At 37.1% G+C, this 26,057-nt stretch overlaps 2 protein-coding genes across 3 annotated transcripts; one reads left to right on the top strand and one right to left on the bottom strand.

Annotated features, from left to right (window-relative positions):
• Positions 1 to 404: 404 nt before the first annotated feature.
• LOC126377099 (uncharacterized) lies at positions 405 to 20,522 on the top strand. Of its 2 annotated transcripts, none has more exons than XM_050024757.1 (7): positions 405 to 750; positions 12,175 to 12,447; positions 13,321 to 13,867; positions 14,217 to 14,406; positions 15,071 to 15,284; positions 15,638 to 15,765; positions 18,480 to 20,522. In XM_050024757.1, the coding sequence occupies exons 2-7, from the start codon at positions 12,183 to 12,185 to the stop codon at positions 18,558 to 18,560; spliced, it is 1,425 nt and encodes a 474-aa protein (XP_049880714.1). In that variant the 5' UTR covers positions 405 to 750; positions 12,175 to 12,182; the 3' UTR covers positions 18,561 to 20,522. The 2 variants fall into 2 exon arrangements, with proteins under 2 accessions (XP_049880714.1, XP_049880715.1); XM_050024758.1 differs by lacking the exon at positions 405 to 750 and adding an exon at positions 11,969 to 12,031.
• A 57-nt stretch (positions 20,523 to 20,579) lies between these two features.
• LOC126377227 (ADP-ribosylation factor-like protein 3) lies at positions 20,580 to 25,227 on the bottom strand. The gene is made up of 4 exons (XM_050024931.1): positions 25,073 to 25,227; positions 24,725 to 24,985; positions 23,919 to 24,051; positions 20,580 to 23,347 (listed from the first exon to the last, which is right to left on the bottom strand). The coding sequence occupies exons 1-4, from the start codon at positions 25,073 to 25,075 to the stop codon at positions 23,199 to 23,201; spliced, it is 546 nt and encodes a 181-aa protein (XP_049880888.1). The 5' UTR covers positions 25,076 to 25,227; the 3' UTR covers positions 20,580 to 23,198.
• Positions 25,228 to 26,057: the final 830 nt, after the last annotated feature.

Raw genomic sequence — 26,057 nt, 5'->3', positions numbered from 1 at the left:
AGTGACCTAATTACTAAGGTAGGTACACAGTACAGCTTATTTCATGACGTCACGGTAAAAAGAAACCGTTTTTTTTTTTATTCAAATACACTATTCACCAAAGGAGGTCAAAGGACCTTATAAATAACTGTAAAACTCTTTTTTTTTTCTTCGCCCAAGTCCTTCGAGCCTTCGGTCATTGACAGTCCGTCTTCACACGAAAGTGCTAATTACATATCTATCTCTCTCACACAAAGGCATTGAACTCGAATAGTGAAAGAGACGCTCCGAAACGGTACTTCACTAGTAGCTGAGTTCATAGTCAAGGACGAATGCACTCGATTTTCCACATTCGTTGAAACGAAACAACGCTATACGAGAGACAGAGACGACACGATTGTCTCGGTTTAGACTTTAGACGAAAAAAGAAGATCGTCGCGAGTAAACGTTGCTCGTACGCCGTCGAATTCGATTTTCAAACGTTATTTATTTTAAAAAATAAAATGTATTTATAATTTTAAATCCGGCCGGTGTTATTACATTTTTATTGCTTGAGTATATTTTTTTTGTGATAGCAACACTGAAATTCAAATGAGGCTGAGTGGTTACGTGGTTGTTTAAATTTTATCGTAAATTGTGTGATAAATATTCTTTAAGATAACAGTAATTAATTATCGGCTTAGCTTACCGTACGTGTGTTCCTAATTATTATTGTGATTAATAAAAAGGACTTGGAAGGAGAAAACTTAAAATAATTACGACATTTTGAGGGTAAGTTTTTCTTTTTTAATTATTTATAATTATTAGTTATAATTCTTTTGATCTCATTATATAAGTAAAAAAATAACTCTTTAAAAACTTGTAAAAGTTTTTCAACTTTTTTTTATAGTAAGTTAAACAACCGGATAAAATAAGCAAAATAGGCGGCCTTATGAATAAACAGCAATTTCTGTCAGACAACCTTAGGGTGAAAGAAGTCAATGTACTTATTGGAGAGGTGTGTAAAATTATCTAAGGTAGAACCTAGAACTTATACATACTAAGTATTATTAGTTACTGTTATATTATACTTATGTCTTCTGTCTGTTGAAGCTGTATAAAAATCATGCTTGGAAATCAATGAAATACGACAATTATTAAATACGACAGTGGTCCCAACCAGGCTGGTGATCCGGAGGTCCCAGGTTCGAATCCCGGTAGGGACATATCACAAAAATCACTTTCTGATCCCTTGTTTGTTTAATACATTACAGACTGATCACCTGACGGTCTGAAAGTAAGTTGATCCGTGCTTTCAAAAGGAACGTTAAGTCGTTCGTCCCAGTTACTAGGTGCTTATTGATGTAAGGAAATAATCGTTACATGAGCCATTTTATAGAAGACGTCTTATTTTCATACATTTCGTCGGAGAACTAACCTATGGAGTTCTTCCCATAGACCTAGAATCATGTGGGATGAAGGAAGGTATTACAGCGAAAATCGTGTAGTTCTATCACAAAAAAACTTATGTTTTTTCAGTTACAAACTTTTTGCAGTTGGTAAAACTATCGCGACGTATTTCTATGTATGGAGACAATAGGTTTTCAACGGCAAAGTCAAAGCCTCGAGGTCCTTGATGCGCGAGTCGCACTCACAGTTAACCAGGTTTTTTGTTATGTTGTGTGACGCATGGTATAAGAAGACCAGGTATGTTCAATCCTATGCCAAGCCGCCATTGCTAGCCCTTTGATGACGTAAGTGTTACCACTGTGTTACCATTAAATTGGTATCTCCAACATTCCAAGCACGCAAATTTTATTATTGAAAGAACAATGACGAGCGCCCATACAAGTTTTTATTTAAGTCCACATTAAGACAATTACTGACTTATGTATTTAATTACTATTATTTGTCAAATTATATAAAAATCATTAAAACTGTACGTAAATCTTTTACTAATAGTTCATTTCCTTGCAAAGTAAATATAAAAACACTAGCTTTTGTCCGCGACTTCGTCCGCGTGGCGTGTTATAAAAGAGAGATCTTTGTGTGTGTGGGAGTGCATATCAAATTTCAAGCATCTAACTTATGCAGTTTAGATTTCTTCATACAAAAGGATTTTCCCGCTAATTTCCGTTCCCGTGGGAATTCCGGGAATTCCTTTCTTAGTGCACCTCTACGGTACCTAAGCTATGTCCCTTCCAAATTTCAAGTGCCTACGTTTAGCCTTTTAGGCTGTGCGTTGATATGTCAGTCAGTCAATTTCTCCTTTTATATTTAGAATAGATTGGTCGTAGATAATTTATTTTTTACGAAATTTTGTACCAAGTGAGAGCCCTCAGCGCTCCCCATTTGTCCGGCCAAGTAGTTAATGCCGAACCTACAATAGGTATAGGTATGTATAGGTATGTCACGTCAAAAAAATTGTTGCATGAGATAAAGATTTATACCAACTTAGTAATAACAAGGTATAAAATATATGTTTATCTAGATCTATTAAAAATAAATATAGTTATTAAATAAGTACAGTAATAACAGATGTTTTATTCTGCAGTTATTCAAGGTCAGGGGAAAATGTGTATAATAATACCTCTTATTACCTATGTATATTCATTGGACCTGTCAAATCTTCAGGTTAGGTAAGCGGACTCTGTGAAAAACGGAATACATGATCTTCTCTTTTCTCCTATGGGTTGTGAGGTGGATTACCAACCTCATCAACCCTGGTATCATGGTTACTATTGAGCCGCCAAAGGCTCCTGACACACAAAAATTACTTTATTATCCCTAGTTTGTTTAGGACATTACAGGCTGATCACCTGATTGTCCGAAAGTAAGATGATACGTGATTCAGAAGGCACGTTAACCCGTTGGTCCCGGTTACTACTTACTGATGTAAATAAGTAGTAGTTACATGAGCCATGTCAGGGGATAATGATGGGAGATGATGATGATGACCTATGTATATTCATCATCAATTGTTTTTCTTTTTTTTTTCATTATAATTTTGTTATTCATTTCATTTCGTTAGGCCCCTTTTCTCACAGGGTCCTGCCACTCAACTAATAAACATCTAACCTATCTAAGATTAATAAACAAGGCATTTTTTCTTTTTTTTTAAATTATAGATGGTTCTGTTTTTGAAATGAAGGTGTGTTGTGGTGTTGTTTATATTCTGTAGCTTTTATGTTGCTTTTTATTAGGTATTTCGTGTGTACTATTTATATAAGTATACCTTTTATTTTTATTTTCATATGCATGTATTTATAAATGTATATTATATGTTTATTATTATATATTAAACAAACACAGAAAAGTCATATACAATCGGCGGCCATTTTGCTAAAGACGGTACAATACAGTAATATAATAAAATATTAATCCTACTTTAAATTTACCGACATATTAAATAATATATTCACCTCCTATTCGTACTTCACCATGCGTCAAATGTGGAAATTAATATTCAATGTCATAATAATATTACATTGCCGTAACAAGAATTATCCATTGTTTAATTATTTGATATTGACACAGATGTTATTAAAAGTGAAAATGGCTTATTTGACAATATTATAATTGAACGTGCTGACAATACATTTGCCAGAACTGGTATTGTAAAGGTTTGTGTATTATAGAAACACGTAATAATTTAAAAAATATTGTATCGGTAATGATATTAGGAAGGCAAGAGAGAAACCACTGCCCTATTTTTCCCTAATAATATAGCACGGAAAATGCTGCACCAACAAGAGCGTAGCTCTTAAATTGATGATGATGATGATGAATGATATTAAAATACGTAGGTAATAAGTCCAATCAGTTTCTTGCAAAATAATAGATTAAGTGATTCCACTAAAGACCTCCTGATTGTTGGAAACATTAAAATATTAATCGACAATACTATATGTAAGTCGTAACATAAGTTTTTTTTGTATGGCAATACTGCCCTGCCGGAGCGTCACGAGACACGCATATTTTTGTAACAATTATATAAAACTAAGAAAACCCCAATAAATAGTGAAATAAATCAAGGAGTTTAAGTTTTCATCACCGCCAGCACCACGCCACGACAGGAGACACCTCCACTTATAGTGCGGCATGGGCCGTACACTGATAACGTGTCGTTTCTGTAATAGACCACAAAAACATCAATTTTATAATTGGCTGCTTGACTTCCTAGTGAAATGAGATACTTTTTACGAAATGTCAAAACGAAAATTTTCTTTGGAGTTTGTATCGAAATACTGTACTGTGACGTCATCAATAAAAGCGGTCAAACGTCGTACTCATTGTTACTTAATTCGTGAATGAAATTCGAAAATGAGTGCAAAAATAAAATGAGATTGATTTATTATCATTTTAGACTGGCTTCATTTCTTTATCTTAGTTATTTTTAAATTATCATGTGCACTATATCATCTTACTTTTGGACAATCAGGTGATCAGCCTGCAAACTAGGGATCACGAAGTGATTTTTGTGATATGTCGCCACCGGGATTCGAATCCGGGGCCTCCGGATCGTGAGTCCAACGCTCAACCACTGGACCACAAAGGCCGTTAGCATATTAATCTTAGTAAGAGAAGTAGGCTCTTACTATTAGGCGGGTAGGTATTATATTGGTGCTAATTCCTGTAAATACCATCTAATTTTATTTTAAGTTATATCTATCATTTTCTTATCCGCCGAAAAGGAAAGGGACGGGTAATCGACAAGCATAAAATTTATGGAACACACGTCAATTTTAAGCACAAATCTAAACCAACCGTCTAAAAATTTTACATCCGTCAATAACCCGACACAGTTAAGTAGACAGCACGTCAAACGGATTGCATACCAGCGACGTACCTTTTGATTCGCCCGGGTTATTCATTCATTTACTCATTCTTCCTAAAATTAAGAGCTGTGAATCATCCGTCCTTTTCGACGGATATGAAAATGACGGATATAACTTAAAATAAAATTAGGCGGTGTCTGCAGGAATCGGGGCCATTGTGTAGATAATGAATATCACGTGGTTTCCAGGACTTGTGGCCGGTTAATGGCAATATGCCCCCAATCACATGGGACTTAAACATAGCCGGGAAGAAGTGTGCGTATATGCTATACACCTCTGCCTACCCCTTCGGGGATATAGGCGTGAACGTAAAAAAGACAGATAAAAAAAATAGAAAAAAAAGTATGAAAAACAAAACAAAAATAAATAAAAATAGAAAAAAAGTATGTAAAATAGTACAGGGCGGTTAAAATGGCAATTTGACATTTGCGCATTTAAAAGTAAGTGCGCAATGCAATCAAATGTCAAATAGCAATATTTCTTAGATTAATTGCTTCGATGTGGTCATTAAAACCACCCAGAACCACGCATCGAATCTAAAATATTCTATTTTTAAATCGGCCAAGTAAAACAATGCCGATTCCGATCTAAATATTGAGCATATTAAACATAATATAACCTGTCTTGGTCAGAACAGGTGACTTGGGTGAATGACCTGTGTACGAGGTTCGTGACGTCATAAGTACCGCTAGTCGCGACTTGCAAGGGACCACGGTAGGGCTGCGACGGTCAAGAAATACGGCGCCTATATTTTTGAATAGGCTTGTTTCCAACTAGTCAAATCAGTTACTTTTTACTAAACGGCAAACACAAAATTACTATGGAATTTATGTAAAAACGCACACTGTGTCGTCATAGAAAAACGTGATAAAATTTCGCACTTACTATTACATTTTTCTTTATTCAAATTCATAATTAAGTAAATTGAAAAAAGGAAACTTTTTCAAGTTTTTTTTTTTCACCTTTAAATCTGTCTTTATTTACTAATCATAATTTCATCATTTTTCTTTGACCTAAGAAACTTCCTAATTGTGCATATATAATATTTATTCGTATATATATATATGGTATTTATTCTAATATATTCGTGACCTAAGGTTATGTTATTCTTCAGAAAAGCGGATGAAAGATCAACGTTCATCATCATCCGTTAACTTCATCCTGGGGAAAGTGAAAAAACTTTTATTTATATTTAACTAGCGATCCGCCCCGGCTTCGCTCGAATGCAATGCTGAGGAAAAAATGAAATTATTTACGATATCACATTAAATCCTCAAAAATAACAGTATTTCTCCACTATTTAATATACATATAAACCTTCCTCTTGAATCACTCTATCTATTTAAAAAACCGCTACAAAGTTAGTTGCGTAGATTTAAAGATTTAAGCGTACATAGGGATATAAGGACAGAAAAAAAGACTTTGTTTTATACTGTCTAGTGATATCGTAGTGATATGAGAGTATGTAGTCGTTACATGAGCCATTTTTGCCTTTGGCAGCTCAATAATTGACTTTGGGCACCAATGTTGACCAAGTCAATCATCAGTCTAACAAGCCACATAAAAAAAGATAATCGGGACGTTTGGCAGCCCTAGACTACACGAAGTTATGATTAAATTACTTGTTGGAAGTTTTTATATTAACATTCTTACTGTTTGGTGGTTTTAATGCGTAGTAATTTGCCGTTAAGACAATAGCTTCCAAGAAGAAATGTGATGAGGGAGGCAGAACTATAAGGGCCCTATCCCACCGCGACACCATGGTTGCGCCACCAGCAACAAATTGGTGACGCAACCAGGTTACATACCCTTTATACCCAATAAAAAATACCTCCTCTACTTAAAGGTTGCCTGGAAGAGATTGCTACTTAGCAATAAGGCCGCCTATTGTACTCTTTCTATGTCTCTTTTGATTGTATTTGCTGTGTATTTTATATTTTATTTTATTTACATCGACAATACAATCAAATTACACATAAATCTAAATATCTAATGACTTAATCTAGTGCATTAGCACTTAATTGAATACAGTTCAGATAAAATTTTTTTGAACAATTACCTAATAATTATTAAAATTACAAACAATAAAAAAAACAAGTAACGTACCTTATACATAATACATGCAAACAATAAAATAAATGTTAGAACTACCTACATAACAATGTTATATATAAGTACATAATCTGTACATTTTTTATACATAATATTTCATTAAGATATGCGATACGACATAGGCAGGCCTGAAGTTCGCAAATTATCGCTATTTTAAAACGTCTGGCGTAAACCTTATCTACCTACACTTGATTTCATTACCTAGTGAACGGTAGTATAAACTATATTATGTACTACAATGAAGTTTAGGTTAATATGTCGAATTTCTGACCTACCTATAATTATTACACACTGAAAATTCACCTAAAACTTGCTTCTCATTTAGCTACCTAATCTTATCACCCTAACAATCGATAAAACCATTATTCTTAAAACTAGATTTGTATTGTAAAAGTTTACAAAAAAGTGTATCTATTCAAATTCCGCAGACTATGCTGCTGTCGCGTGCGTGACTCATTGAAAACGGAATTCGATATTTCGGTTAAAAAAGAACACGTCACTACTTTTGTTTTTTTTTTTTCTAGTTTTGACACAGATAAAAAATGTTTACGGTAATGACTAAGACTAGGCTCTAAGTTGTATAGTATAAGAAGTATTCATGAGAAATTTCCGCGATCTGTGGCGTTAAAATGGCCACATCGAAGCAATTCATCTAAGAAAACAGTATAGCTATTTGACATTTGTTTGCATTGCGCGCTTACTTTTATATGCGCAAACTTTTGACGATCCCCAAGTGTGATTACAACTAAAATCGTTAAAAACCGCGGGCGTGAATTATGTCTGTCTGCATGAAGGAATTACAAATACGCAAGATTCTGACGAAAAACCCACTTATTTTTTGCTTACCGTAATAATCAAAGATACGACATAACGCCGCTGAGATCGCGAATATTAACGTATCTGCCATTTTTGGCGAAACTGATTTGCACATTTTGCAATTGTCAATAAGACACAAATCACTTTAGCAAAAAAATACAGATACGTTAGCAAAGTCAGACACTATAATTGTGCAATTTTATTTAATGCTAATTCTGCACTATTTGATGTCATGAATAACCTCCTTTTGGAAGGTTACCTTCTTAATCGTTACTTTTGATTTGAAATTATTCAAGCTATAGCCCCGATTTCTGAAGACACCTCCTAATTTTACTTTAAGCTTAGTTATACCTGTCATTTTTTTATCCGCCGAAAAGGAAAGGGACGGATGATTGACAGCTCTTAATTTTAGGAAGAATGAGTAAATGAATTGGGGCGGAAGGCAAGAGGGAAACCACTGCCCTATTTTTCCCTAAAAAAGTAGCATGGAAAATGCTGCACCGACAAGAGCGTGGCTCTTAAATTGATGATGATGATGAGTAAATTAATGAATCTCGCTGGTATGCGAACTGTTTGACGTGTGCTGTCAACTTAATTCTTTATTATTCAATGCAAAAAAATTATAGGGTTGCTTTTGATTTGTGCTTAAAATTGACGTGTGTTCCATAAATGTTATGTCGATTATCCGTCCCTTTCCTTTTCGACGGATAAGAAAATGGCAGATATAACTTAAAATAAAATTAGATGGTGTTTACAGGAATTAGCACCTATAGGTACCTATTTAATTTTAGCTACAGCATCGAAAATAATACGATTTCCCTTTCAGGAATACAATTAGTATGTCCACTGGGCCATAAGAATGTTATTTAAGTACTGTAAATATCTTTTATTCATGTAAAAGAAGCATTTTTTATCAATATGCAAGATTGCAAGCAAAGACACTTCGCTATTGTTTTTTTTACTGGCAACGGCACGCACATTATGCCTAGATTAATACCAAATAGATTTCTAAGATACGCAAAAAATATAAAATGCTCGGACACGAATGAAGATGACAACTTTGTTGACTTTATAATTAAAACTTAGTTTACTTTATTCTTTATTAGCTACCCGCCCCGGCTTTCGCTCGGGTGCAATGCTCAAAAACTGTCAAAACTGTCAAAAAGTGTTTTATTGCAATTGTACAGTCCAAAAAAAAAAGATGTCATAGTTACATTATAAAAAGAAAAAATACAGTTCTTAGGTACAATTTAACCCAATCGGGCGTGCAACATGCTGAGGAAAAAATGAAATTATTTACGACATCACATTAAAAACCTCAAAAATAACAGTATTTCTCCACTATTTAATGAATGTTATTTATACATATATATAAACCTTCCTCTTGCATCACTCTATATATTTAAAAAACCGCATCAAAATCCGTTGCGTAGTTTTGAAGATTTAAGCGTACATAGGGATAAAGGGACTATTGAGCCGCCAAAGGCCCCTGCCATAAACGTAACTATTACTCACTTACATCAGTAAGTCACTTACTTCAACGGCTTAACGTGCCTTCCGAAGCACGAATCTCCTTGCTTTCAATACATACCGCTCAGATAACCTTTTTTTTTAAAGTCGGTTAAAAGAACAGTGCGATAGCTGTATGTTCTGCTCAATTGGTGCCTAATTACTAACTGTCTACTCGCTAATTATAAGAAGTAGCTGGACTCGTAACTCTGTCGTCATAGGTACATAAACTCACGCCCGAGATCCCAAACAGTGTGGGCAGAACCAAAAGTAGTTAGAAGACGACTTGAAGCCATGGGCAGATCATGGGGTCATGAGGTAACGTTACACAGCGCTATCTATATTTTTATTAGGGTAATCTGGGCGCCATCCCACTCGCGTCAGACAGAGTCATCATCATCATCATCAACAGCCTATATACGTCCCACTGCTGGGCACAGGCCTCCCCTCAATCAACCGGAGGGGGTATGGAGCATACTCCACCACGCTGCTCCAATGCGGATTGGTGGAGGTGTTTTTACGGCTAATAGCCGGGACCAACGGCTTAACGTGCCCTCCGAAGCACGGAATCATCTTACTTTTTCGGACAATCAGGTGATTCAAGCCTGAAAAGTCCTTACCAAACAAAGGACAGTCTCACAAAGTGATTTCGACAATGTCCCCATCGGGAATCGAACCCGGACCTCCAGATCGTAAGCCTAACGCCAGACAGAGTAAAAAATAATAATAATAATAAAAAAGTTTATTTAGGTAAAATCTACGACACACATAAAGAGTACACACACACACACACATAGACACACACACAAACACACACACACACAGAGTACACATAGAGTACTGCGGGGCGGAAGGCAAGAGGGAAACCACTGCCCTATTTTTCCCTAAAAAAGTACCTAGCATGGAAAATGCTGCACCGACAAGAGCGTGGCTCTTAAATTGATGATGATGACGTGACCTGGAATGTCCACGGAATAGAACAAAGTGATGAGGTTGGTACTCCACCTCACAACCCACACGATAGAAAAAGAACAAAGAAGTTGGAAAGGCCCTAACGCGCATTTTGTACGAGAACCGCTGTCGCCGGTTCAACTCCGCTCTCTTTTAGTACTACTCCTGCTAACTGATAACTACGATAGCTCTACTGCTTCTCAAATTGCATAGCCACTTTACCGGCAATGTATATTTTATGTCATACGCTGCAGTTTTATCAATACTTCTTCTTCTTGTCGTTTCGATGGCATTAGATTTCTTCAGCCCAGTATTCCGCCACTCGAACAGCATCCTCGGTGGCACTCATCAGCCCCTCTCGCGTGCAGGTATCAGGGCACGCGGGGCAAGTTATCAGATGAGCCATAGTCTGTGGCGTAACACCACACACGCAGCTCAGGTCCGATCCGATGAGAAAACCCCACCTGGACAGGTTATCTTTACTTCGGCCAACCTGTATGCGGAGTCTATTTAAAGATTTCCAGGTCGGCCTGGTCAGCTCATAACCCGGTGGAATGTTCTCCGAGAGGGGGACAATTGGAGTAAGATAAGAATAAGTGCAAAGTTGAAGTATGAATTAATAGCTCATATTGGTATGGCGCGCGTTTCGCGCCCACTTGGCCCCTCACATCTTTCTCCTATTTCGTGAGAAAGACCCTTATTGAGGAGACAAAAATCACATTGCTTATATTGGTATTAGACATAAATAGCCTATTTTTATGTTTTCCACTGTACCCAGTTAATGCTGCCAATAGAAACAGAGTACCTATAGAGACAAAAAACTAACCTAACCTATAAATAAACCACAATTTACAACTAGAACTTGGCTCGCAATCTGCCGTGCGCCCGACACTTTACTGCATGGCGGAGTTTTATGGCTATTGCAACAAAGGTTGTTTATGACCAGTTACATCGTATCGATTGTTGCTGATTTGTGACGTGAATATCGTAGCCCTATAGTAAAAACTTCGTAACCGCCATTTTGAAAAATCACATTCTGATGTTATTTTATGTTAAATGGCGGGTTTCTTCAACAAAAACCTCGATTTTAATAAATTTATTTCATTTCGGGTATAAGTTTGAGACCACATTTTTTTACGTAGATTGAAACTAGCGCCTAGTCTATTGCGATAAAATAATTATTATATTTTTTAAACTACGACGCTGTCACCAATGCACACAAGTTTATTACTACTTAATATTAAAAAAGATAAAAGTATTTTGAAAATTAAGTTTGCACTTGAAAGTGTCTAGACTAGATATTATTTATTTTAACCATTTGGTATAATTTATGTAAGAAATAAAAAAGCACAGCTTATTATTAACATGTGTTTTCGAATTCATGTTTGGATCATAAATGAGCACATGGTCAGCGGTGAAGGAAAACATCGCAAGGAAACCCACATTCAGAGAAATGCATTTTCGGAGGTATGTGACTTAACCTGTATTGGGTATTCCCTTCGCGAGTTGGGAGGTCAGACAGGCAGTAGCTTCTGTAAAAAACTGGACCTGTCAAATCTTTAGGTTAGGTAAGCGGATCCTGTGAAAGACGGGATGATGCTAAGAGGATGATGATTGGTATTGGTAGTTATGTGAATATAAATCACATTTGAGTGTGATTTTTGCAAAAAAAACGCTTACGTGGTTTTCACTCTATGGCCACGATATGAAAGAGCCTTAAAATGTAATTTACGGTTTTTATGACGCGCTACCTAGCTGCTAATTTTACGATAAGCAAACAGTACATTATACCTAAGTGCACATTTAATTTAGTTACTTAAAAGGTGCAAGAATAAAGAAAGAATTATGTAAGTGTAAAAAATAAACAAAAGTAAAAAGCACCCGGGTTATATGCATTCGGAAATACAGAAGACGGCACTTTCCACTGCTCTTAATTTCTATCATAGGTAGCTCTCTTTATATTCAAAGCTACTCTTTTCTTTTGTTTCAGATACAAAAATGGCCAAGTTAACGATACTCCTAGCATTATGCCAAATTATAACCCTGCCGATTTTAGGAGGTAACACCCAGAGTAGTCCTCTTGAAGACATGGTATCCTCCTTCATGCAGCAAGTCGGTGACTCTTCCCAGGGTAATAATATGCCCGGGTTGATAGGCCAGTTGGTGGGTACGTTCATGCAAGGAGACAACATGAAGAATTTGGGCTCTCTACTTGCCCAGGCAAGTGGTGGAAGGGATAATAACGCGGGGGATATTTTATCGGGTAAGTTGTAAGAAAAAATAAATAGAAATGGAATTTGTAATTTTGGTAATATTATACTTATTTGTTATTTTAGCCGTGGTAACCCAGTTGGTAGAACGCTTGCCTTTCACTTTGAGGTCGCAGGTTCGAATCCAGCACAAGCCTAAACCAATGATTGTCGATTTGTTTTCGAATTAATGTTTGGATCATAAATGATTATTATCACGTGCTCAGCGGTGAAGGAAAACGTCGTGAGGAAACCCAAATTCCCAAGAAATCCATTTTCGGAGGTATGTGACTTAACCTGTATTGGGCTGGTTTTCCCTTCGCGGGTTGGAAGGTCAGACAGGCAGTCGCTTCTATAAAAAACCGGACCTGTCAAATCTTCAGGTTAGGTAAGCGGACCCTGTGAAAAAATGTGTACAACGTGACATAATCATATTCTAATAAGTGACCTCCCAGACGTATCTATCCGTCGAGGCGGAGACACCCTACTAAATTCGGTCGGTCGATCGGTGTCAGTTCAAATTCCGGCACGGGACTTGCACCGATGAGTTATTAATTCTCTTTAACAAAGTTAACTTGACACTAAAGCTCACCAACCTATCACATTGGTCTAACAGAAAACTTTGTGAGGTGTGGGCACTTAGTTCATCTACTTCTGACTATCCCAATTGGGATAGACGTAATCTTATGTTATGAAATGTGTCTACCACGCAATAACATAAAAATCCACCACAAAATAATTTACAAGCAATAAAAGTACGCCCAGGAGACCTGCATTATTAAGCTTAGAGACTTTCCCTAAACGCACCTTATTTTCCTTTCTGCCACCAATAAATTCTTATAACTTTATTGTACAACTGGTGGTAAAACCATAACGTTCATTTACAGGACTCGGCAGTCTCCTTGGAGGGCAAAACGGCCAAATTGATCCCTCTCTTGTGGGCAATGTGGTTTCCATGTTCGCCCAACAGATGGCCCAACAACAGCCAACACAGAGGCAGAAACGACAATCAGACAACGACATAAACCTTGAAGGTCTATTAAGCTTGGCTTCAGGGTTCATGGGAGGTCAGAACCAGAACGGTGCGTCAGTTCTGCCAATGATTATGAACGCTCTCGGGTCCTTGTCAAACCCTGAGGCTAACAAGCGCGCAGAAGACCACAAAGACCACGCAGACTTCCTGCCCCCATTCTTAGAAAAGGCCCACCTGTATTGGGACCTGTTCATCAATTCGGAGCTAGGGAAAGCTGTGTGGGAAAAATCTGGTATGAAACGGGTTCTGAAGGCCTTTACTGGACCTGACGGGAAGATCAGCTTCGACCTTATGTTCAAGAACTTTGAGAACCAGTCCTTCAGAAGGCACTGGATCAAGGCAGCAGCAGCATATTTGACTGATATGGTGGTGCATATCGCCAAGCCTGAAGTTTATCAAAGGTGAGTTTGCTGGGTTCCTTTTTTCGTGATAAGGGAAAGCAAAACAATGTGTTGTACGTTTGAATTTCAATCAGACTCTTTCTCCGACGCCTCATCACAGCCCGAACACTTCATACAAAAATTACATTCTTGCCATGTGCCGCATATTGCGTAAGTGCGAGCGAGACGCAGTCTGCGCGCTTTCCCTTTTACTCCTTAGCGGTTTACGGCCATTTAAGACTAAAGTAAGACCCAGAGGGGGTGAGGGGGGGGGGAGAGGTGTGAGGTCAGCGCCCGATACGAATTGGTACGAAGCGAAGAGCTACAGCTCTATACGTAATACTTATTATTCTTTACGCTATGCCCTCAGATACCTAACATCAAGCCAGTACATCATCAACAGTTTCCTAGACGCCCAGGGCCTCCCGAAGACCACCCACTTCAACGCCAAGAAGCCTGAGAAGTCCATCTCGGCGCTCATCAACCATGCCCTCAAGAAATACCTGGATATGGACACCGATGTCACAGGTTATGTCAAGCCCGCTGTTGAGTATGTGAAGGTTGGTGTCATCTTTGTTTTTAAATGTTGCTAAGGGTTTAAATGGCCACATCGAAGCAACCGCACCGCGCGCGGTTCGAATTATATTGACCGCTTCGACCAATAAACGATACGAATGCTATCTATGTAGATGGACGTCAAACGGCTATTGGTCGAAGGCCTCGATATAATTCGCGCCGCGCCTGGTGCGGTTGCTTCGGTGTGGTGTGTGCTTCCGATACGTGTTCTATGCAAGATTCGGAGATAAAACCTATTCGGAACATGTCTCAACAGTCATGTTCTGAATTCAACATAATTATCGAGTAAATACAAGAAACTCGCGAGTAAAAACTAGTGTAATGTATAAACCCAAATGTCAAATTGAAATAAGGCTTTTTTTGATGAATTGCTTCGATATGGCCTTTTTCACCCCCTGGTCAATCTGGTTTGGTTGTTGGAAGGTAGTTCAGACTTTTACAGAAACATTATGTTCGTCTTATTTTTCATTCATCTTGTTAGGTCTATGACCAATAACGTGTCGTTCCCGGGAATTTTCCCAAAATGGAAACACACTTGCCCTTTTGCACTTTGGGAACATTCTCTGGCACAGCACAAGACTATCTACGACCATTCTCAAAGACTCTCTACACACTTTACTGATCATCATTCCAATTTTAAACTTCCAGCAAACATTCAAAATGGCCGAAGCTGCGTCACAGAAGCTGGCCAGCAGAAGCGACTACAACGCGATAGCGGACCGAGTGACAGACACCCTCAACCTGGAGGTCATTGAACCCGTGCTGAGGGTCTACCGTGCGTACCAGCACTCGCTGCGCGCGCCGCACTGCCAGGAACATCTCATGTGTCTTGTTAATAAGCATCATGATCAGGATAAGCAAGGTATGACTTTTCAACAGTCTCCATGTTCTAGTAGTTAGAGCGTTGGGCTCTCGATCTGGAGGTCCTGGTTCGATTCCCGATGGAAACATTCTCAAAATCACTTTGTGAGACTGTCCACTGGTTGGTGAGGATTATTGTATTGGCTTGAATCACCTGATTATCCGAAAAAGTAAGATGATTCCGTGCTTTCTCCGCACTCGCTATTATCCGTAAAAAAGCGATATGTTAACCATTACACCACCTCTGGCTTGACAGGAGCGGAGCTGTGGGTTCAAGTCCCGTCCGAGTTAGAAAAAAAATCGGTTCAATATTCTCTTTGTGAATATTTTCATTCACTTTATTATCTATTCCAGGTCTTCCGGGCTTCAAGGCAGGCTTGACCAAGTTCAGCAGTATGATCGCATCTGCGGCTCTCAGCTTCCAAAACGGGAAGGGATTCTGGGACCTGTACAACGCCATACAGAGCGATGTTAATTGTGAGGTGAGTCCTTCAACATTTATTACAATGCAATAGTCGTTACTTGTGAAAATATGTCTCTAAATGAACTAGAATTCAATCAAACTTTTACCTAGTTAGGAACAAGCGCTGCTGCATTTCACCGCAATACCTCATATATCCTCGTTCGCGACAGGTCCAACTACAATTAGTTGTAAACTTTCAACGCAGTGCCAGAAACATAGCCCGGACACTCTGTACAAAAATCTCATTCCTACCCGTATCCACTTTAGGATTAACTGTCTGAGAACTGATGTTAGGCAGCTAAATTACTCAATTGTATACCAATATTTTATGTTTATTTTTATTTTTTTAAAGAACGTCTAGGGCCCTGTGCCGAGGTTTTTCTTGCAGCTTCTTTTCCCCGGCTATACAGGTTGTGAGAAGCTGCAGTAGTTTTAGGCGGATAAGACGTTCGTTATGTAAAATTGACGATTCAAAGTGTAACTATGTTACCTACTAAATAAAGATATTTTTGAATTTGAATTTGAATTTGAGTACCCTGTCGCATTAATATATTTGACATTTAGTTAGAGTTACAGTTCAATTTGTCAAAAACGTTAATATGACACGGTACTAAAGTGTATACATATTGATACTCGTGACCATACCGCATCGCACTTTCGCATGCTTCTATCCTTTTCTGCCACTCAGAACCGACATTTGCTAGAGCGAAATAGACCTAAGAGCATAGAATAAATAATACCTAACGTCTAGGGCCCCGTGCCGATGTTTTTCTTGCAGCTTCTTTTCCCCGGCTATACAAAACTACTGCAGCTTATGAGAAGCTGCGCTACTTACGTAAAAAATGTCTATTCAAAGTGTTACCATGTTACCTACTGAATAAAGATATATTTGAATTTTGAATACTACGTATAGGACAGCAACTCTCCGCTCCCCATTAGTTGCTGAGCTATATTTACCTCAGCCCCTCGAACTTTAGTCTTCAATGGTACGGGCGTCAGACGTCACACATACAGATGCGTACGATAATGTAAATGTGTAGTGTCTGTGTAAAACGAGGTACCTATGTTGTATGAAGTCTCGTGGTCCTGAGTACTTCTGAGTGACAGAAAAGGATAGTTGAACCTTTACCCTGTGCGTGCGAGCGAAACAGTTAGTCCAAGCTCTTCCTTACTCTTTTAACGGCTTACGGATTAAACAGACTAAAAGTGACTATCGCTAGAGTGATGCAAATCAAGCTCGCTCCAAGCGCGTATTGCGGAGCGGAGAGTGTCTCTTCTATAAGTATTTTATATTCTATGGCAGTGGCATACAACTACTAAAACTCGTATGACATTATGAACTATCATGCGCATATTAGGGACTCACATATGAATCAAACTTATGTTTTGATGCGGTCTTATTATTAAGCTCATATTTGTTTGGTGGCGAGGGTGTGCTGTCACCAAAGGATGTTTTTCGGGGTACCGAACAGAGCATAGTACCCCGCTAGTCACGAGTTGGTAGTGTAACTAGGGATCGATGATCCAACGGTGTTATGTTGGAAGTTGTACCTATAGTATGTATATGCGTCTTGCTGTGTAAACTTCGATATCGCGTTTCACGACTGCTTGAAGACTGCATTATTGAATGTGGCGCCATCTGTTGCATGTGGGCGGAACTAGCTGGCCAACTAGTTGGGTCCGCCACAGTTGTATTTTGCTTGAAATGGGACTGGGCTAGACATGTCGCCCGAATGCCCGATGACCTTTGGACCAAAAAAGCTACAGAGTGGGTTCCTGCAAATGCTGCCAGACGTCGGGGAAGGCCACGAAAAAGGCGGCGCGACGAGTTAGACCGCTTTTCGAAACGGTGGCACGAATAAGCTGGGGACAGGGAGGAGTGGAAGAAGGGAAGAGGCCTTTGCCCTGCAGTGGGACATTAAGGGCTATTAATAATAATAGTTGTATTTTATAATGCCTGTTTTAAATTTGATCGACCCGCGAAACCGCGCGCGATTTATCCCACGCGAATACTTAAATAGTTACTACGGGTGATGATAAATAAGTTTAACACCCGTATTCTAAGATGAACATCTTTGTTATTCGTCTCTTCCTCCACTCGGCTCAGCCTCAGCGTTATTTTAAATTGACATTTACGTTCTCGACTTGAGGACTTTACTCACTGGAGTCGAACATATCATACTGCCAACAAAATACGAAAATAAAGACGTCAAGCTGTAATAGTTACTCTATTCTTCCTCGACTTATTTTGAGCTGATATGCAAAGTCATCCTCGTCGCAAAGTGGTGTCGCAAGAGGGTCGCAAAGTCGAGGAAGGTTGGAGTGAACATGTTAGAATAGGTACGGGTTACGTAAGTTTGTAAAATTATTCACCATAAGTTGGTGTGAAAGTCCTATTATATTACACGAATGATCGGGCACGAGACGTCGGGATCGGCTGGTTCAATAGTTCAAGCATTGATATATATACAGGTAGTTATATATCAATGAATTCAGGCCACGATTTCGCCATACATTTTATACCCACCTTACCGACGCGTCAGTTTTCATTAACTTGACTGGACCATTATAATAATAGACGGCCGGGGTCTAAAAGAAAGCTCGGGAAGGTGTGGATACTTAGTTCAACTAAGTAACTAACTTGGTGAACTAAGTACCCACACCTTTCCGAGACTACCCCAAATGGGATATACTTAGTGGTGAGCTTTTTATTAAAATGTTTTCTTTTTCCAGGCTGCATACCCGGCAGACTGCGCCGCGTTCCACGAACATGAATTGAAAGTGACGACTGAAGTGTACCACAGCGAGTTATAGACATAAATAGTATATTAGTAGGTACGTAACACTTCTAGAAAGTACATAAGAATATCGTGGAATATATCTACGTATTTGGGTAGATCTTCGAACACCGCTGCTCATGCTAATTACCGTTGACGCACAATTAATATCCTATTGTCTTTTTGCAAATATTCAATTAGAACTTACTATAAATTGGTGACACATAAGATCCAACTGGATATTTGCAAAAATAGAAAAGATTCTTGGATATTTCATTTAGGATATTTAGGATAGTAACGGTTTTGATTTGTGACGTTCGAAGAACTACCCATTTAGAAGACATTTTAAGAAGTTACGACTAGTGGTCGAATCATTTTGAAAAAAAAATCTAGGTTTCCCGCTAAAATATAATTGTTTCAATTATTATAATCGAGTTTATTGTAGTTTTAATAATAAATAATATATTTTCTATTTATTTATTTTTAATATTGAAAAATATTATAGACCCCGAAAGAAACTGAGTTACACTTACTTAACTAAATAAATACAATATCGTCCCTTAGCTTACAACACCGCTTAAGTCATTTTTACCAACTTTACAGGAGACGAAAAAAAATGTCTTATTTAAAATATCAAATAATAAAATAAATAATAAATATTTCTGTAATAATAATATTTAGGTCTGTGTAAATAAATAAATAAATAAATAAATAAATAAATAAATAAATAAATAAATAAATAAATAATCTGTAGATTTTTTTATTGCTACTTAATACATACTCTAGTTAGCGGTTAATAAATAATTATTTATAAGTACTTATTTTGACGATTTACTTTATTTTAACCTTTATTTTCTTCTTCATCCAATGAAATGTAAAAACCGCCAATTTTCGACTTGAGCGGTGTTGTAAGCTAAGGGACGATATTTAATTTTATTAGTTAGTATTAAAATATCGTGATGTTTCGATTTTAACTTTTGTATTTTTAAGTAGATGAAAAGTATTTTATTTTTTATCTAGAACTATAAGCTTAGTAAAATAATCATTTTTAATTTTATTTAGACCCATCGCATTTCACATAATCTTTTAGGGATTTATTTTAAAAATAGAATTTTGTCATATTATAAATTACATTTTTGATAAAAAACTTATAGTTTTTCAAATTAATGTAGACCGTACCAAGAATGTAATTTTCATAATCATTTTTAAAATGTAACTTATTCATAATAATGAATAACGCATTGTATAGAAAATAATATTAGTTTAATTATTTAAGTATTGCTGGACATTTTGGTGCTAAGGATTATTCATTTTGCATTTTATTGTGCATAATAATTTTCGATTTTGGAATCTCTATACCTACTTACATTGTCTTCTTTCAAAATATCCTCCCTTTAACATATTTGATAAATATTGTATATACTTTTAAATTTGTTTTTTTTTTTCACTTACATACGGATTCTGAGATGTTCACTCGACTCTGCCTCAGCTTACCATTCTGGTACTTGAAGTTGTCATTTAAATACGTCCTCGACTTGAGGACTTTACTGACTGGAGTCGAGAATATTATACTGCCAACATAATAATACGAAAATAATGACGTCATGCCTTACTGGATTACACTTGAGGTAAGGTTGAGGAGTCATCTAAGAATACCGATTTTGAGGCGAGGAAGACCTTGGGTCGCCTCAACTGAGGACTTAGTCGAAGAAGGTTGGTGTTAACATCTTAGAATACGGATATTGGTTTTAATCTGGTTGTGAATGTGAAAGACATTGTGTAAATATTTGAAAAATGAACTCAACAGACCTTGCTGTGCTTTCTTTGGCTTCGGTCTGTGAATCTTTCGGTCTGTGAAACTTTCGGTCTGTGAAACTTTCGGTCTGTGAAACTTTCGGTCTGTGAATCTTTCGGTCTGTGAAACTTTCGGTCTGTGAATCTTTCGGTCTGTGAATTAATCAATGATATTACATTTGAAAATAAAAGACTCCTTTGCAAATTCGTCTTTTATTCAGTAAATTGGAAGAAACAACCTAGCTACAAAGTAAACTACATCTAAGTATTCGTAGTTGATTTATTGTTATAAAACAGTGAAGAAACGACAATTGTTACAGTATAATACGCACCTACCACATTGAATTAATTACATAAGCGACACGCCCTGGATTCCGGCAGATACCTTCTAACAGTAGTTTCCAACTAGTCAAATCAGTTACTTTTTACTAAACGTCAAAACACGAAATTACTATGGAATTTGTATGAAAAAGCAATCTGTGACGTCATAGAAAAAGGTGACAAAAAGTCGCACTTATTATAATTACATTTTTCATTTTGGGTTGATTAAATTTCTGCCTAAAATTGACGTGTGTTTCACAAACTCTATGTCTGTCGATTACCCGTCCCTTTCTGATTCGGCGGAAAAGAAAATATATAACTTAGAAATTGTTGTCCACTTGGGGGGGGGGGGGAGTTTAAAAGCAATATTTGACATTTGTTTGCATTGCGCACTTTTATATGCTCACATGTCAAATTGCAGTATTGCTTTTGTAGATAAATTGCTTCGATGTAGCCTTCTTAACCCCCCTCATCTCGATTATTACAATAAAACGTATTTGTTACCATCCTCTTTGGTTATATCTACCTACTTGACATTTTCTTATCCGCCGAAAACAAGGACCAAGTATGCCGAAAATGTATGGACGGATGATTGACAGCTAGTAATTTTAAAACATGCAATAGATAGATAAAATCTTTATTCAAACCTATTTTCAGTGGAAGTTCGTACAGTAATGTATATCGTGTATTTTTTGGATGGAAATTTAGGAAATCTTTATTTAGGTAGAATGGTCGGTAATAGGCAGAATGTGACTTGTCATGTAACGTTCTTCCTGTCTGCACGTGGCATAAGCATTGCACGCAAATTCACTTTATACTAAATCTACAGAAGTGAGGAAATGACTAGAGTTTAAAAGTATTCATAATAAGAAAGTAGTTATTCTAAAACATATCTAAACCAATCACAAGTAGAATAATCATTTGACCTACTAGTAATCAACCCAACATCATCATCTCCCTAGCATTAACCCGTTTTCACAGGGTCCGCTTACCTAACCTGAAAATTTGACAGGTCCGGTTTTTACAGTCGCGACTGCCTGTCTGATCTTCCAACCCGCGAAAGGAAAACCAGCTCAATACAGGTTAGGTTAGGTTAGTATGTGGGTTTCCTCACGGTGTTCTCCTTCACCGCTGAGCACGTGATAATCATTTATGATCCAAACATGAATTCGAGAAACGATTTCGAAAATCGTTGGTTTAGGCCCGTGCTGGATTCGAACCTGCGACCTTACAGTGAGGGTCAAGCTTTCTTCCAACTGGACTGCCACGACTAGTATTTTACTAATAAACATAAATCTTCGTTTAAACTATACTCGAAGCACCTCCAAGCTGAGACTTTCAGAGCAGCAATCAGTAGGTATGCCTTTACAATATTATTATTTAAATTATTATATTAAAAATCTAATTAATAAATTACAAGTGGTGTTCATTCCTGTAGACACCATCTAATTTTAAGTTCTACCTGTCATTTTCTTATCCGCCGAAAAGGAGGGACGGATAATTGACAGCTGTCAATTTTAAAATGAATGAGTGAATAAATGAACAATATGTACTCAACCCGTTTGACGTGTGCTGTCAACTTATTTCTGTTAGGTTACTAGCCAATGTAAAACAGAGCCAATGTAAATTGTATAAGTTTTCTGCCTAAAATTGACGTTTTTCGATTACCCGTCCCTCCCCTTTTCGGCGGATAAGAAAATGACAGGTATTACTTAAAATAAAATTTGATTGGGTCTGCAGGAACTAGCAGCATTAAGTACCTAATTATTAACATTTAAGGCACCGTAACACACAATACATGATTGAAATTAAATTATTCTACAATATTGAAAAAATAATTTATCTTATGGACGGCTTATTAATTTGTACATTTACATAAATATTAAGTGTATTTAATTGGAACCTAATCATTGGTCACTAGACAGCTAGTGACGTCATTGAGGGGCATATCTAGTGATGTAATTGAGACAGCTAGTGACGTCATTTAGAGACATAACTAGGACTAGTGAAGGACATCATTGAGAGCATGGTAAAACCAGGTATGCTCAATCCTATGACAAGCCGCCATTGCTAGTCAAGCCCTTAAATATTACCACTGTGTTACCATTAAATTGGTATCTACAACATTCTAAGGACGTAAATTTTATTATTGAAAATTAAGTGAATTACTGACTAATATATTTAATTTTATTACTTGTCACATATATAAAAATAATTAAAACTGTAAGTAAATCTTTTACTAAAAGTTCAAAATTTCCTTGCAAAGTAAAGTAAAAACATTGGTTGTGGGTAATTTATTTTGAAATGGCAATGCAGGGTGGGATGATGTCAGCTGGGCTAACCTTGACATGTTAGCTGTCACTTTTGGGCATACCTGGTTTTCTTCCAACATGACTGAGTGAATTAGTTAATGACGTCACTGAGACAAATAGGTCTAGTGACGGACATTATTGAGGGACAGCCCGTGACGTCATAGAGGCTTGTAACTAGTGACGTCACTAAGCTACCCATAAAAAATAACTATTAAAACCCATTACCCTAAAAACTGGGTAAAGCCAATCTATTTCTTGCAGGGTATGTTTTTGCAGACCCACTCCATACCCTCTTTGACGCCGGTGCCGTCGGTGGCAACACACGCCTGTATCTGCCAAGTGCGGTCCCTGATCAGGTGCAGCCCTAGGTGCTGCGCCACTTCGCTAGCGGGGAGAGCTGGAATTGATGAAAGACACTTGACAAATAACTGTCACCTCATCCGGAACATCCGTAAATTTGGATCTCGACAGAACTGCACTTCTACAAAACCCTACTAGTAATGGTATTCGCGGGCCGTTTTCCGCAGCTCGACGTCTGAGCGCCTATTTTGCGTGATGCCTGAAACGGCTGGATTACTCCAGCCAGCCTGATTCCCCAAGGAAGCCTAACAGTCCTGTGACATTGCTGACCACCTCAGGGAGGCACCCTGTCAGGCAGAGGTGCCTGGTACAAAAGCCTATTAAGGATTATAATAAGACTATTATTATTGTGCTCAAAATACTAGTGTCAACTGGCACAATAAAAAAGTATTCATAGTCAAAACACGAACTAACTATGGAACTTGTACGAAAAAGTAACGTGCGACGTCATAGAAAAACGTGACAAAATTTTGCAGTTATTATTAAATTTTTCTTTATTAAAATTCATAAATAATTTAAATAGAAAACGTTTTTTCGTCTTTATTTAGTAATCAGAATTTCATAATTTATCTTTGACCTAGGAAACTACCCAATTGTAGGTGACTTACCAGTAGCCAAGTCCTGCTTGTTAGCGTACACAAGCACGGGTACTCCACGCAGCTTCTCATCCTGTAGTAGCTCCGCTAACTCCTGACTCGTCTCCTCCAGCCGCTGGTGGTCTGAGCAGTCTACTACATAAATCTAGAAGATAAGTCACATTATGTAAATGTATATAATTTATTGTTTCTAATCACTAAAAAATTAAAAAATTAAAATTAAAATTAAATTAATTAAATTAAATTGAAATTATTATTTTTATTCTGCCATCACTTGTCATTGAACCACCAGAGATGCTGTACATGTAACAACTGCTTGTTTGCCTAAATAAATAGTACCTGAGACTGAGAGTACGACATAATGCCACTTGCAAAGCACAAGATCATTTTATTTTTTAGGTAATTAGCAGATTTGTGTGATAGAATTATTGGTGTGTAGCTGTTAAGTGTCTGCAACAATTTTTTGTGTACCTAAGAATTTCCTATCAAAACCAGCTATTTTGCAAGGTCAACTCAAAACAAGTAAAATATTTTAGAAAAGTTGTCAACACTGGTTGGATTTAAAAAAAATAAATAACAGAAAGTTCGGTGGGAGATTCATTCAAAAATATTAAGAAAAAAACCTAAGTGGTCAAGGCTGTTTACTTAAATTATAATCTTGTTTGCAGTAAACATTAAGTTCTAGAACATAATTATAAAGCATTTGATTGTTACTGTTTTTTGAGGAGAAAATATAAATTTAACTGACAGGAGTTCTATGAAAACAATTTGATACATAAAGCACTGATCTATCAAAATTAAAATACCTATAAACTTACCAAAATATCAGTATTCTCAAAATAATTCCGCCAGTAAGGCCTGATCTTCCTTTGTCCGCCTATATCCCACACATTTAGCTTGAATCCATTGGAAAGGACAGATTTTATATTAAACCCTGCAGTTGGAGTTACATGATTTACATCTTCAGACGCCAATTGCTTTAACAACGTCGTTTTTCCCGCGTTATCCAAACCAAGAAGCAAGAGACGAAGTTCTTTATCGGGACTTGACCGCAGCTTTTTCAAAATGCTAAGCAGCCCCTAGAAACACAAAAATGCACAATCGTGATTCATTTAAAAACCCTGTTTAAAAGTTTATTACGAATGAAATAACAACAATAGACTTACCATTTTTTCAGCGAATGAGTAAGCAATTTTGTAATATTTCCAGGTACTGTATATAGGAATTATTTATCAACCTTCCACATTGTAATTCAATTAATTTGTTGCACGATATTCTAAATCGAATTGAAAGATTATTGTTGACATTGCTAGTTTCCATGGTAACAACGTCAAAGTATCGCGTTATTTTAGTGCCAACTGAGCGCTTTGTATTCAGAGCAAAAGAATAAACATAATACAAATTTCCTTACAATTGTGTTTGTTTCTTTATCTACATCAACAAGTGGTCCTAAAAAAGAGAAAATAAAATAGAGCCAATACGTTCCATTATTTATTTTTGGACACTACGTTCCATTCTACATTAAATATAGAAAATAGCGATATTTTTTCAGAAAAAGGCGGAAATAGCCTTTTTCGTTATATTTAAAATTATATTTATTATTATATTTATATTTATTAATTTTTTTTTTTGAGTAAAATTATATTAAAATAATAATATTTATTCGTAGAAGTATATGGCGTTGCACAGCTTTAACTTGGTAAGTAGGTACCTATTTTAACTTGGGCCTTGCTATTTTCTCATTACTCGGATGCATAATTGGGTCGTGTACGAGGTTCAAGATAAATTATGAAATTCTGATTACTAAATAAAGATAGGTCTAAAACTAACGAAACACATTTTTTTTTACGTCATGAGAGCCTTCAGCGCTCCGTATCTGTCCGGCCAAATAGTCAATGCCATTTGCGGCAAATAAGTAAAAGAAGAGCTTTTCAAAATGTACACTACAGAATAGCACTCTAGCAAAAAACTCCAATAGGGGGGTTTAAAAGGTCGCAAAGAATGAATTCACCTAAAAACAATCATCATCACCAATTTAAGAGCCACGCTCTTGTCGGTGCAGCATTTTCCATGCTACTTTTTTAGGGAAAAATAGGGCAGTGGTTTCTCTCTTGCCTTCCGCCCCGCAGTACTCTATCTGACGCAAGTGGG

Source organism: Pectinophora gossypiella, chromosome 22, assembly GCF_024362695.1.
Source record: "Pectinophora gossypiella chromosome 22, ilPecGoss1.1, whole genome shotgun sequence".
In the NCBI taxonomy this organism is placed as follows: domain Eukaryota; kingdom Metazoa; phylum Arthropoda; class Insecta; order Lepidoptera; family Gelechiidae; genus Pectinophora; species Pectinophora gossypiella.
The sequence above is the reverse complement of the archived record's forward strand: the minus strand, read 5'-3'. Positions and strand labels throughout refer to the sequence as shown.